The sequence below is a fragment of the Limulus polyphemus genome, unplaced genomic scaffold (genome assembly GCF_000517525.1).
Source record: "Limulus polyphemus unplaced genomic scaffold, Limulus_polyphemus-2.1.2 Scaffold2796, whole genome shotgun sequence".
Lineage (NCBI taxonomy): Eukaryota > Metazoa > Arthropoda > Merostomata > Xiphosura > Limulidae > Limulus > Limulus polyphemus.
In genome coordinates, this window is record NW_013668406.1 from 104,138 (window position 1) to 118,798 (window position 14,661).

Here is a 14,661-nt window from a genome sequence, read left to right on the forward strand (position 1 = left end):
AGTAGTTAGACACTGTTCAAAGGGCAATAAAACAATAAAATTTAATTATAAATAGATGTCATTCTAGAAAGAAAAAAAAGGTTAATTGAGGTTGATTTAAATTTTTTTTCTTCTTGGAATTGACCGATCCCATTTTGTGATAGGGTAGAGAAAATAACAGATAAACTATAGAGTTTTACTGAAAAAAAAAAACGTTTGAAATGCATTTAGGAGGTTTTAGGGATTACTCAAAGGAAATTTGAGATTTTTGAGATGATGAAAAGTATTTTTAATTTTAACATAAAAATTACTTTTCACGCGGACTATTTAAAACAAATACTCAATATATTCATGGACAAATCTTTATTTTATGTTATTAAAAATACTTCACTAAGAAATAAGACTTTTTGTATGTGAAAGATTGCCAAATTTTGTGAAGATATACCCAGTATATTGAGTTATAAGTATTAAACTTAATAAAGACTTTAAACGAGTACAAAAGGTCATGTGACTCGATCAAATTGCCCGACCCCTGTGCTGAGAAAGTTACTACGAGCCAAATAAAAATTTAAAGAGCAGGATGCTACATCAACTGTTTCTAATGTTTGATTATTCAAATGTATTTACATTTAAGAACTCATTATCACATAACTGATAAAAATGAGAAACGAGCATGGAAAATAACATGAAATACTAATAAAAAAAGTTGCACTAATGCAAAAGTACAGCTCAGAAGTAACATGCATTGTACATACAGAATATAACATGAATTAGCAGAATTTTAATATAAATATTTACAGTTATGCAAATTATGAGTAAATTTAATTTTTATTCTTATTCCCAAACTCAGTATCACATTTTCAGGTTCAATATAAGTAGGGGAGGTTATTCTTTTTTTTTATTTAGTTTTTTTCATATTTACTATTGAATTTTTTATTCCACTATAATAAAAATTAATAAAACCAGCTAAGAGTCAACTTGATAAATTCACCATACATTTAGTGTTTGTTCATAAATAAAAAAGGCAAAGTAAAAAAGCACATTATAAGTTAAAAATATCCTATTTATCCTTTTGATCATCCTAAATATATCCATCTAACCTTTGTGATTCTTGTAGCTTTTTGTATTTTTCTTCTTGTTCTACCAAGCTGTACTTAATTAAGGCATTTTGCAAGATAGACTGTGTGTGAACTGCAAGTTCTTGAGGTGAAGGGATGCGAGGCATCACAGGGCTTGTCTGTGAACAAAATATCAATCAATCAATATCCATTTCAATATAACTGATTTAAATACCAACTTTTTGGGTTAAAATCTTAATAAAACAATTCCTCCTTTCTTCCAAAACAATATTCTAAATTATTTTATCTCAATATAGAAGACTGACAACAATCATTATTGTGATGGCCTATAATTTGTATCCTCTCTACTCTTTGACTAATTAAACAATTTTTACCCAAATTCCTCTAGGATTAAGAGTGAAATATAAAATCTAAAATTTTGAAGTGACAAAAGAAATCTGTCCTAAAGGCAAGTGCATGGTAATTCTTTCCATTTAGCAAGGTCTTAATTATAAAAGTTCTTGATACAAAAAAAACTGTGATATTATAAAATCAAGAATGGGTGTTACCATATATATTGTAATCTGATCAATTTATGGATGAAAGAAGCAATACAATGACTTTTACCTTAGATTGATTGCACAGCCTGTAAAATTATGAATTTTAGTAGCAGACACATTTCCTTTTGTCATCCTTGTATTTATTCACACCTATGATCCACTGTCTATACTACTGTCAAATTTATAAACAAACAGCTAAAAACCTATGGTAGCACTATGTGATTTTAATCATAAAACTTTTCTGCTCAAACAATGTTTTGGTTTATACCTCACTAAAGTTTGCTCTCAAATAATAAAAAAAAAGTTTGACAGGTATATTAAGCCTGACCTAAGGGGTTATGTTGACTTCTATGCATAATGTATCATATGGAAAGCTTCTGAAATAAAGAAGTTTTGTATTGAGTAAGAACACACTTTTCATAAGCAATTAGGACTTAAGGCATGTCACTTTACTAAATTTGATTACAAAGAACTAATGAAACAGGTTGAATATGTCTGTGATCTTAACTATGCTCAAAAACCTTGAAAATTGTTTTCCAATATTAGAAAATAGGTATGATATTATATCACACCTATTACTCAATCACATATTTTGGTTTGTTAGTCTTGGCAATATTCACCATTATACTTGAAAAAAAAGAGATATTAAGTTTGTTTCCTTTGCTATTAACATGGGGAATTTTATGTTACATGGTGAAGATGGACAATATAATGTCTCTGAACTCTATTATAATCTAACTCAGGGGACAGCAAAAAAAAACAGGCAGACACTTGCATCACTATGACTATGAAATGATTTGAACTTTATGCAGAACCAGTTAGAAACAGCACCTAGTAATAAAAAAAAGGAAAAGTTGTCATTATTATTTCGCACAAAGCTACATGAGGGCGATCTGCTAAAGAAACAGGAAAAATATAAGAAGTTTGGTTTGATTTGTTCTGAATTTTGCGCAAAGCTACACGAGGGCTATTTGCAATAGCCGTTCCTATTTAGTAGTGATAGACTAGAAGAAAGGCTGCTAGTCAACACCACCCACCGCCAACTCTCTGGCTACTCTTTTACCAACGAATAGTGGGATTGACCGTCACATTATAATGCCCCACACGGCTAAAAGGGCGAGTATTTTTGGTGTGATGGGGATTCGAACCCGCGACCCGCAGATTGCGAGTCGAGCGCCCTAACCACCTGGCAATGCCGAGCCTACTGCAATAAATAATTATATATATTTAATTAAATAATGTTCCGAAAACACAGAATAACAACATGCAAAAAGCAAAATATGTCCCATAACTATTACAAATTCAGCTAAGTTTGTCAATGTGTTTCCATGGGAATAAATCTTGAACTGGAAATGAAACTGACAATTATCTATACAGAAAACAATGTAATATAATATGTCATTTGATAGATCAAAACTTTGGCTTTCTAATGGTTATAAATAATATAGTAGTGAATGTCAGAGAGAACTATTGGCAATTTCTGAAAGAGAGGATGTGATAGATTGGAATGACAAGAGGGGTCTAATGTTCTATTTGTTGGCTCTAACTAAATAAGATTGAAGGCTATGAAAATTATGTTTTGTCTGAGCGATGACAACATTATAATGAATAATTTACGTTAAATTTCATACTTTTTACAGGGGTGGTAAATAAATTAGAGAAGAGGAGGTGCCTAGAGAGAAAATGTCACAATTCTCATATTAGAGTAAATTCAACATTTTTTTTAAACATTGCCTTATAAAATTAAGAACTTAAGACTTATATAATGTTTTTATGCTATATTTATTGGTATACCATGATAAGAATGTAGTGTAATTAAATTTTAAATGCAACGCACTAAAATTTTGTGATATGCAGAAAAAAAAGTATGCTCGTGGCAAGAATTAACATCACCTGTTTGAGATATGATCATATTTGACCATGATTTTTATTAAATGATCAAATCTATAACCAATATACCAGTGAAAAAAATTAAAACACTGAACAGTGTTCATGGCTTAATAAAAGTTAAATTATATATTACCTTCTACTTAAATTATTAGTGTACAAGAACTTTCATTAACACACTTGCTGCCGCATGATAAATTAAGTATAAATAAAAATTAAACACTCAAGAGATGCCAAGGAGTTGTCAGTGTCCCAAACTCATATGCCACAAGAGAAATTTGGCTTTGAAGTATAATTGTCTGTGACACACTGGTGGGGCACATGGCAGCAAACGTGTTAAGAACAATTTAAACAGAAAAAAAGCTTTTGCTTGTCAATTCTCATCTTAATTCAACAGTTTACAAAAAAAAAAAAAAATTGATTCAAGACTTACTTTGATTTATATCGGCAGAGTAAGTAACTTCTAAATAATCTGGCGTTTCATTTCTAATATTTTTTCTATAAAAAAGTTAACTGTAATAATGTTCAAAGTCTAACCCTATAAGTACACCAAACAGATGTTTTTGCCATTATCAATAGCTTCTGTCAACTCTTACCTCAATCTGAAGGGGATTAGGTTTTCTGGTGAACTGATTAGGATGAATAGGAGCAGGAGCATAGCTAAGAACAGGAGGTTGTTGTCCAAATACTAAAAGACCAAAAAATAAGTTGTACCAAAAGAGTTTATTTGCAGTGGGCTGTAATCACATAATCAAAACCACACAAGTCACTTGTGGAAGACATATATATATGTTCTAAGAATAATGAACCAGAAAGAATTCTACAAATATTATCCAAAAGCAAACAATAATTCCTATGATAAAAAGAGAAAAACAACCCTTAAACCTAATTCAAAATATTCCAAGTAGTTTGTGTTTTTGTTCAATGCAAGAATGACACATTTACTCAAGAAATAAGTTTTAAATAATTCATGAGCTAGTTTGTGGTGACCAAGAGAATTTTACAAACTTCACTCACAGAAAACAATCTCAAGAAATTCATGCATGCATTTAACTGAAAATCCAAGTAATCCAAGGATGTGGTTAAACCAAGAACAGCTGCAAACTTGAAAGCCATAGAGTATGAAATAAGCACTAGCTAGATGATTAGTGCAAGTAAAGATTACTGTAAAATAAGAGAAAATTTGCTTATTCATACTTCTAAAGCAATTTGTGTTTAAGTGTTTGTAGTTAAGCACTAAGCTACACAATGGACTATCTGGGCTGTGCCCACTATGGGTATCGAAACCAGGTTTCTAGCATTATAAGCCTACAAACTTACACTGTGGCCATTGTGTTTAAGAGATAACTTACAAACTAAGTATGTTGTAATAGTGTTTGTGACTAAACATTAAGGGTTGCTAGAAACTAGATTAAGTTGTTCAGGTACAGTACTTGTACAATATTCTAATGGACATCCCCTTTGGATAACATTATGTTGATACAGGTCTTGAAAAAAAGGTATTATATGCACAGTATTCAGTTTTAACTTTACTACCTACCTATAAACAAAGTTAGATATGTTTCTTGTCAAAGTTGATGTCTAAGCAGAAATTACTTCCTTAAACTGTGATTGAAAATAATAAGTGAAATATATAATTTGCAATTTGAAAATTTGCAGTATGAAGAATATACTAAGTATGCAAACAATTCACATTTTTAATAGTATCAAAGTCAGTTTAATTAACATTCTCTCAAAGGGTTTGGTTGAATCAGCCAAGATTGTGACCCTGAATTAACTATTATTATTTCAATACTATGACTTCTAATATATTTTGTGTATCTTCAAGAAATATTGCAAGCATTCAGTAAACAGTAAGTCTTTTGGAGACTAATTTTTATTGAAGTATTTTCACGTAAAATTTCTCCTTAAACATATGGAGTCAAAAGTGTTGATTGCTCAGACTGTGAAGTGATTTTCATGTTAAGATTAAAAATATTTTTATTCATCTGAAAATTGTCAAACCTCCTAAATAAATTTCAAAAAGGGTAATTCAGATCCATTTAAATTTTTTTTTGGTGGTTTCAAGTTTGATCAAATTTACCGAATCCGTATAGAGTTAGGGTAGAGAAAATAATAGATAAAATATAGTTTTACTGAAAACAAATGTTTGATATGCATTTAGGAGGTTTTAGGGATTACACAAATGAAATTTGAGATTTCTGAGATGAAGAAACATACTTTTAATCTTAACATGAAATCACTTTGAACACAGATTATTCAAAACAAATACTCGATAATAATCATATAGTCATGACAAATCTTTTTTTAGTTTATTTAAAATACTTCACTAAAAAATATTACTTTTTGTATGTGAAAGACTTATAATGTATACTTAAAGACTGTCAAATTTATGAAGTTTTTCATACTATAATAAAAGTTAGTAGTATCAAATCTATAAAGACTTTAATCGAGTAAAAAGATGTCACGTTGTTGGTCAAATCAACTGAGCCCGTGTTGAAAGAATTCACATGATGACATTACTAACTCACTAACATGTCTCTTTTTGAATGAATAAACTATTTTCTAATTATAACTGCAAAAATTATGAGATGTGAACCAAAAATCCGATATTAAAAATGTCTTCCTCTGAATTGTTGTGCAACATTGCTACAACATTTTAGTACAACCTTTCACTAATACAACTATAAACTAAATTGACAGTTAAAACTTCTCAGTAACTGTTTTTTTTTCCTTTTCACTTAGAAAAAAGTCTATACTGTAGGAATCATCAGGCCTAAGTTCAAAATTCTTATCAAGAAAAATCAAACTAAGTTAAGCAGGTATATTATGACACTAATGGATAGTTTTAACAGAGAAGTCACTAGAATACAGAATATAAATAGAAAAGAAAGCAGCAGTATGATGTTTAAGCATAACAATAGACCATCAACTGAATTTTTAAACAAAGAAAATTAGAAATCAGGTTTGTGAGTAAATTAAAGTCCTCAAGTTATTATAAAAAATCTCAGATTGCAGGTTACTGTAAATGAAACACTGGCAAAATACAACTTAAAAATTCTTATTAAAAGTTACATCATATGCCATATAGGATAACATAATAAATCAGGATGCTAAAATATTACAAAATAAGTATTTGGTGATTTTCATTATGATTCAGTCAAAAATAATGTTTGTAGCTGAACAATATTCCTAACCATAACGATGAAGCAGAATATATAAATCTAAACCTTAAAAGATCTTTACGATTAAATACAAACTTATAAAGACTAGAAAAACAGAAGATGGATATGTACCAAGTGGTGATGGGATTCGACAATGACCATCTGATGGAAGAGGAGATTGTCTTTGGCTCAGGACTAAAGAATGCTTTAAGGATGAGTCATGACTGTAGCTCGACAGAGAAGGCAATAAAACTGACAATAACTCTCTGTCTTCCGAGTCTTGTGCTGTCAGAAAAGAAATTAGAAAGTTTAGGATTATTACACAATTAAACGCTCTCCAGTTTATTATCTCTTGTTTTTTTGACAGAGAGAGAAAATAATAACCTAAGTGCATGAATATTTTGCATCAGAATGAGCTGTTACATACCATTCCCAAAAGGAATAAATTTAATATGACATACTCAACTGTCCATAGGATGAAAACAGTGAATTTTTGAAGTTGGTAAGGATAAAAACTATATAATTTAACTCACTGCATTTTTTGTTTCAGAAGTTAATTTTTTCCTTCCAAAAACAGATGCTTGTAATTTGAGACTAATTGTGTCTTACAGTAGACTTCACACTAGCATGAGTTTAGAGATTAGCAAGGGTCTTTAAGATATACTGAGATAAATACTATCCATTTATATATGTTTTATAGAAATATAAAACATTCCATTGCAAAACATCTTTCAACAAAGAGGGTAACAAATGATGTCATAAAGTCTGAGTGTTTTGCAAATAAGCATGTTTGAAATCTCGATTTCAGGTCAATGGTTTAGGGTATGTTGATAAAAAGCATAGTACAGTTAGGTTTTAAAATTTTTTAAAATTTCATAATAAATTGTAAACTTACATAAAACATATAATTACAGTTCAAAACTTAACAGATAAGATGCTTTATACGTGAAATCACTAAGAATGGATGGAAATGATTAACATTTGTCAAAATACATAAGAAACTTTTAATTTATCCTAGGAAATTAATATAGAAATGCACATTAGTTTCAGTTGTAGTTCATTAATATCATTTAATAGTTTACATCAATTCTTAATATTTGATTTACAGTTAAATAACCAACATCTATGAAATAACACACGTTGCAAATATTTTCTCATTATGCAAGCCACTATATATGTATGAACATATTTTTCTGTTTCATTTGTATAATTTTAAATTATTTCCATTAATAACAAAATAAAATTTCAAACTATGTCAGACTACTTTTACTTTTTTTCATTATTACAATATTTTTTTGTATTTTTGTTGCTTCGGATTAAATTTTTGCTCCATCAATAATATGTACCCATTACCAACTTATGTTGTTTCAATAAACTTTAGTTACCACTACAATTCACTGAACAACAACAACTAAAAAAACTAAACTTTATTAAATTCAAAATTATAAATTGCATCTTATAAGAAAATTAGTCACTAAATGCTGCTAAACTAGGTCATTGTTTGCAAATTTTTATAATGTTTAAACTTTCAAAGTATAAAGGAATACTTTTATCACAAACTTATTCTGAAACTTTTTTCTCCATCAAAAGATCTAATTTATGTACATATTTGAATTGTTCTCTTCAAATTAGCACATAATTTAATTTGTTCTTGTCTCAAACCACAAAACTAAACACATCAACTTAAATCAAAACCTATCACCTTTTTTGGGTGAAACAGGGATTATAACATATATTTAAGAGAGAGAAGATTTTTCTGCCATTTTCTAGTTATTAAAACCAACCTTGAAGAGCATGGTGCTTGTTATTTATATTGGATTCTGTAGAGGACACTGTATTTCCAAACAAATCTTGTTCTGCAGGCTTGTAAAGTGTTTCATCTTCTCTAACATTAAGTACGTTTAATGTCATTTGGTTCGGAAGATGCAGAGATCGATCAACTTGTTGGGTATCTTGAAATGATCTAGCTACTGCAAGAACAACAATGCATTATTTTTCAAATAGTAGGCAAAATACCTAACTATAGTTAAATGATTTAAGATATCAGTTGAGAAGCTAATAAAATGTTGAACATATAGTTTTCTCTACTGTTTCAGAGAAATTTATCTATCTCTGTTATGTTTGTACTTGTAATGATCAATTTTATATTTTCCCTGATTCAACAGTTTCTTTGAAATATCTACTGGTACATCATGCAAACTCTAAAATGTATCCAAGTTTTGTTTAAAATGTCATACATATTATTTCCTAAAGAGATTAAAAAACAGGCAACAGAGACATAAATTTGTTTTGATGTTCCATTCCACACTAATAGGCAAGAAAAATGTACAAAATCAAAATGAAATTTTATGATCCCAATTATTTTTTCTCACTAATAATGATTACATAAATGTCTATATTTATTGCAATGACTACTGTACAACTTAAAACAGTACAATTCACTAAAACACACATGATGTTGTTTCATTGAAACTTTAGGCAGAGTAGACATAGTAGTTTTCAGAATCTGAAAAATTCAGAGTATAGAAGCAAAAACATCATTCCATTTTCATTCACCAGGCAATTGTAGTCCATTAACTCTCTTAATACGGACTGGGTCAATTTGATCGAACATGTGACCTTTTTGTACTCGTTTAAAGTTTTTATAGATTTAATACTTATAACTCTTAATATATATATATATATATATATATCTTCATAAAATTTGACAGTCTTTCAGTTAGTATTATAAGTCTTTCACACACAAAAAATCACACATTTTAGTGAAGTATTTTAAATAAAATAAAATAAAGATTTGTTCATTAATATATTGAATATTTGTTTTGAATAGTACGTGTGCAAAGTAATTTTCATGTTAAAATTAAAAATACTTTTCATCATCTCACAAATCTCAAATTTCCTTAGTGTAATCCCTAAAACCTCCTAAATGCATTTCAAACGTTTTTTTCATTAAAACTTTATAGTTTGTTATTTTCTCTACCTTATCTCAAAACAGGATTGGTTAATTCGATTGACCTTGTAATCCCCCCCCCCCCACCACAAATCGAAATAAATCTAAATTACCCTTTTTCTCTTTCTAGAATGACTTCAAATTGTAACATGAAACTATATTGGTTTATCCTAAGTAGCTCTAAGTTCGTTACAGTATACATCTATCTATAATTAAATTTTATTGCCCTTTGAACCATGTCTAACTTCTGTCCGTGCCATTATAAGTTGTAAATCACTCGGGAGAACGTGCAGCTGACATTATGCTATCAGATCACACTACCCACGAGCTGCTCGCATGCATGCCTCGTGAACCATTTTAACTGTATTATTATTTATTTTCCTTAATCTAGTATTAAATAACTTAGATCTGTATTTTTAGATTTTAGCTTATTATATAATAATAAATAAAGAATAAATCTGAAAAACAAGAAATAAAGTATTTACTCAATATTTATTTTTTCTTGCCCTTGACTGCCGAGGACAGTTAAGCCTGAGTTTTAATAGTAATTATGGTAATGCACCTAATAGTTTTTATTTAATTAAATAATGCACCAAAGAATATAGACCAATAACATGCAAAAAAGTAGACAAATTCCCTTAACTCTCAAAATTTTTCTGGCTTTCTAACTGTGCAACAAGAACTGTTACAAGTTCATCCAAGCTAGTCATTAACTTTCCAATGGGAACGAATCTTGTACTGCGAGTGAAATTGACAATATTCTGTTCAGAATACAAGGTTATACAATACATCATTTAACAGATGAAAAACCTTGACTTTCTATTGGTTAAAAGTAATATATGAAATATAAAAGAGAACTATCAACGAATTTTGAAAGAGAGGATGTGACAGGTGGGCGTGTAACCAAACAAAATTGAATACTATAAAAATTATAGAGAGTAATTTTCATTTAATTTTGTACTTTTTCAAGGATTGTGTGTGGATAAAATAGGGATGATGACATGCTGAGAGAAAAATGTGTCACGTGGGTCACACTAGTGGAAAAATCAGGATTTTTTAAAATATTGCCTTGTAGAATTAAGAACTTAAAACTTGTATACTATTAAAATATGGATTATTACCCAAGATTTTATGCTATTCTAATTGGTATAACATAAATCAAAAGTGGTTTAATAAAATTTTGAATGTAAGACACTAAAACCTTGTGTCTTGCACAGTAAAGGATACCTAGAGTGAAAGGGTTAAGTTCTTATACCTAAAATATGTGATGCAGGTGTAAAATCTTGGAACAAGTTAACCAGTTTACATTTGATACACTGGTATTCCTGATGTATTGAATATAATGATTTAATTCAGAATATATAAACAAAAACTTAAAACCTTTGGACAGGTTATCACAGTCCTTCATATGCAACAAAGTCAAATCAACCACATGGTAAACTAACTTTTGAACACTTCATGTCTTTTCTGTTTATCTAGGAAACATATTGTGTAGTTCTGAGTGGGCAGTCTGAATCATTTTGCTCAGACACAGCTGTTTCATCTAGTATCAATAAAACTTTGCATTAAAATATAACAATTCTAATCCCAGCAAAAAATGATGTATATTAGAAAGTGCTATAAATACTAAATTAAATAATTAGGCACTTTAATTTCCAAGTCAGTTATCAAGTTACACATATGTACTTGTATACCAGGATTATGATTGGTTAGCCTCTCATTCACAGTAGATATTTAACAATGTGAAAGAAATTAACAACATGTAGCTGCAGAAACGGATTGACAAACTAGAAAGTTAAAAATATTATTTGACCATAATCATTGAGAAAACAAAAACTATGGTGTGAGCAAGTCACAGGTGTAACTAAGATAGATCAAACAAGTGAAAAGGTTCTCATACCTTTGAAGTGTAATAACCAAACACAGAAGATGGAAGTTGGAGATAAAACAAAGATCGCTGTGACAAAGATTGTGTTCATGAATGTGAAACACCAACAAAAATAATAATTGAAGTATACAAGAATGGTAAAACGTTATGTTTGGTCAATGTTGTTGTATGGCTGGGAAACATGAACAATTAGCAAAGTGATGGAACAAACACTAGCTAGTGCATAAAAATGGATTCTAAGGAGAAAACTGGATTGAGAGAATGGCAAATAAAGTTACAGCAATAATGAAGGCAAAACAGTTAAGATATAAGACAAAAGGACTTGATAAATCTGTGCATTGCTGATAAGACCTGGAGCAAGATATCAAAAACAAGGACGAAGAAAAGACTATCTGGAAATTAATGAGAGCAGTTTTTGCTCACAAGGGCTGAGTAAGTGCTGCATGTTACAAAAAACAAAGAGATGGAGATCGATGACTGTTGACCACTGGATCAGGGATGACACATGTTGATGAAGAATTATTAAATTTTACATACACATACAATCAGGGCTCAAAGTTAGACAAAATAGTTAGGGGCATCTGACTCCTAAATTTTGTAATTTGGTAGCCAATTAAAAATATTATAGTTCTATAGTTTCAAAAACAAGCTGTAATTCTGTAGTAATTTTTATAACTGTTAGTTCAGCTGGCAATTGCACATATGATAAACATATAAGATTTATTGCTATCTTTTTACCTGTGGATATGCACACAGCAGTCAGTAGAACAATGCTGTCAGACTGTTCCACTTTCTTGAGCCAGCTATGTGTTTGAAATCAATGATTGTGGATTTGTGGAACTATCTTAACTCTACTAGTAAATTGTTTTTTAAATTTAGCATTTGATTTGGTTGTTCCTTTTCTATGTGTCATTTCATGATCCCTTTTTTAAAAAAATCATGTCTTTTTTTGTTGGCATGAAGTTTTTGTCCTGTGTCTCTTGCCAACTCAGTCACATGACTTACATACTCTTTGTTGTGGAGGCTCATAATGTTTACATGGCTACTTGGTAATGAAGAAGCGACAATGTATGATGCATCTACTAGGTTTTAAAAGGGGTAAAACAATTTATGAGTATATAATACATACTGACACAGAATGCAACAATAGTCTCTTGTCACACACATATTGTGCACAAGCATAGTATTTTTACACAAAGAAACCATGTTTTCTATTTTGTATTTGACACACTCACTCCCATAGTCACTGAAAACGAATACAAATTAATATATGATTACCAAGACAAATTTTGGTTGCTTCTGGCAACTCACATCTGTTAGAACATTTTTCATCTCTGAAGTAAGTAGCACAATAAGGAGAAGTGAAGAAATAATGCTACTCAACCCACATTGTAACAATTTTCTGTATACATATGGAAAGTAAAACATAAAAGAAATGAAAGCCAATTATCACTAATTACCAAATCTTGTTTTTGAATCATGTATCTGTATGGTTTACATGTTTTTAAATATTTTTCTTTCATATATACTTATATTAACATTCACATCATTACATCTTACCACATGGTAACTTTTGGGTCAGAGACGGATTTGTACGTGGTTGGAAAGACGTTTTTCCTGGTTCACTCTTCAATGCACCCACTATGTCTGCTTCCTGCAAAACCATGGACTGGTCTAAAGGTCCCAGACTGATCGGTAGAGGAGAATTCCCATCTGTCCTAAGATGTGTTAACTGGATGTAAAATTCACATGATTTAATATAAAAACAAGTCTTAAAACAAATGATAAAAATGCTATACTTGAAAAATGTGCATTTGTAGTTTTATTTTCAGCACAAAATATTTCCTCAAAATTATGTAACTCAACATTGTTTCAAAATATAAGTAGAAACAAAGATCAATAAACAAATCCATAAAACTGAATGGGATATTATAAGAAAGTTGCATTATTTAGTCATAAAGAATAAAGGATGATGACAACATTGCATATTTTAACAGTTTTCATTAACTTCTTAAGTTGAAATCATAAACAAAACTAAATCATTATTATAACTAATTGTGTAGTACAAGAGTAACATCATACAAGTTGGTGCTACTTCGAATGCTAGGTATATATTATATACATAACTAAATATTAAAGCTGGACAATTAGTAAAACTTAACTAATTAATCATTGGAATAATTAACTGATTACATTTAACTTATCGATTATTCCCAAGAGCTGGCTAAAAAAAACTTATAACGTTACACGTTTGATTTAGATACCAAGGTTTAAAAAAGTAAAAATAGTTCACTGTGTAGCTTCGTGCTTGACAAAAAACAAAGATAATGGCAATATATCAATTACATGGAAAATTGGAATGATCAAAAATAGTAATAATGGAAACTCTAATTTCAATTAATTGATTATTGAATAGTTTTTATAACTGAATACTGTAATAATCAGAAACACTCTAATTTGAACAAGTTGATTATTTATCCGGCATTACTCAATTTAAACACAATTTTGATTAATGGACAGTTGGAATAATTTAAAAAGTAATAATCCTAAACACTAACTTAAATCAGTTGATTATTTTTGTGATATTAATATACTTAATTACAATTCTGATTAATTGACTATTTTACATGACAGTAATCAATGTAATCAAGTTAATCTCCCAGTACTAAATATACCAGCTGATAATAAAATATTTCAATTTCTTTTGTCCCTTCTAAAATTTCCTTACACAGTATTGTGATTTAGCAACATTTTCTTAATTGCTAGATGGGTTCCTAACAGTTTATTATTGGTTACCTGAATATTAACTACATTTAGTTGTTAAAAGAAGTTTACTCAACCCTAGTTCACAAATATATTTCTTACCTCCACACTGGCTTGGTTTTTATTTTTACAAATACCGTACAGCCATGTAATTTACTTATATAAACTTGCTATTTTTTAATTACTCTACTGATGTAAAAACTAAAACTTGCCAATTTATTCAGAGGACTTATTTTCTCCTGTTCTTTATCTTTACCACCCAAGACTAACTGCTTCAAATCAGCTTCAATTTCTTCAACACTTCTGGCTTTCTGAGCAAGTTCTAAAAATAAATTTTTATTCTAGTAGTTCTGATTATTAAATAACTATGACAGTTTTTATGGTAAATTATATATATATATATATATATATA

At 29.5% G+C, this 14,661-nt stretch overlaps 1 protein-coding gene across 2 annotated transcripts in view; it reads right to left on the reverse strand.

Annotated features, from left to right (window-relative positions):
* The window catches only part of LOC106467922 (eukaryotic translation initiation factor 4E transporter-like), a 79,403-nt gene that overhangs the window by 28,310 nt on the left and 36,432 nt on the right, over nt 1-14,661 (reverse strand). For both annotated transcript variants that reach the window (XM_022396137.1, XM_013928305.2), the window contains exons 11-16: nt 14,462-14,571; nt 13,047-13,218; nt 8,433-8,618; nt 6,781-6,933; nt 4,081-4,172; nt 1,080-1,216 (exon numbers count right to left, since the gene is read on the reverse strand). In XM_022396137.1, the coding sequence (XP_022251845.1) occupies nt 1,080-1,216; nt 4,081-4,172; nt 6,781-6,933; nt 8,433-8,618; nt 13,047-13,218; nt 14,462-14,571 (850 nt within the window). The remainder of the gene's footprint in view (nt 1-1,079; nt 1,217-4,080; nt 4,173-6,780; nt 6,934-8,432; nt 8,619-13,046; nt 13,219-14,461; nt 14,572-14,661) is intronic.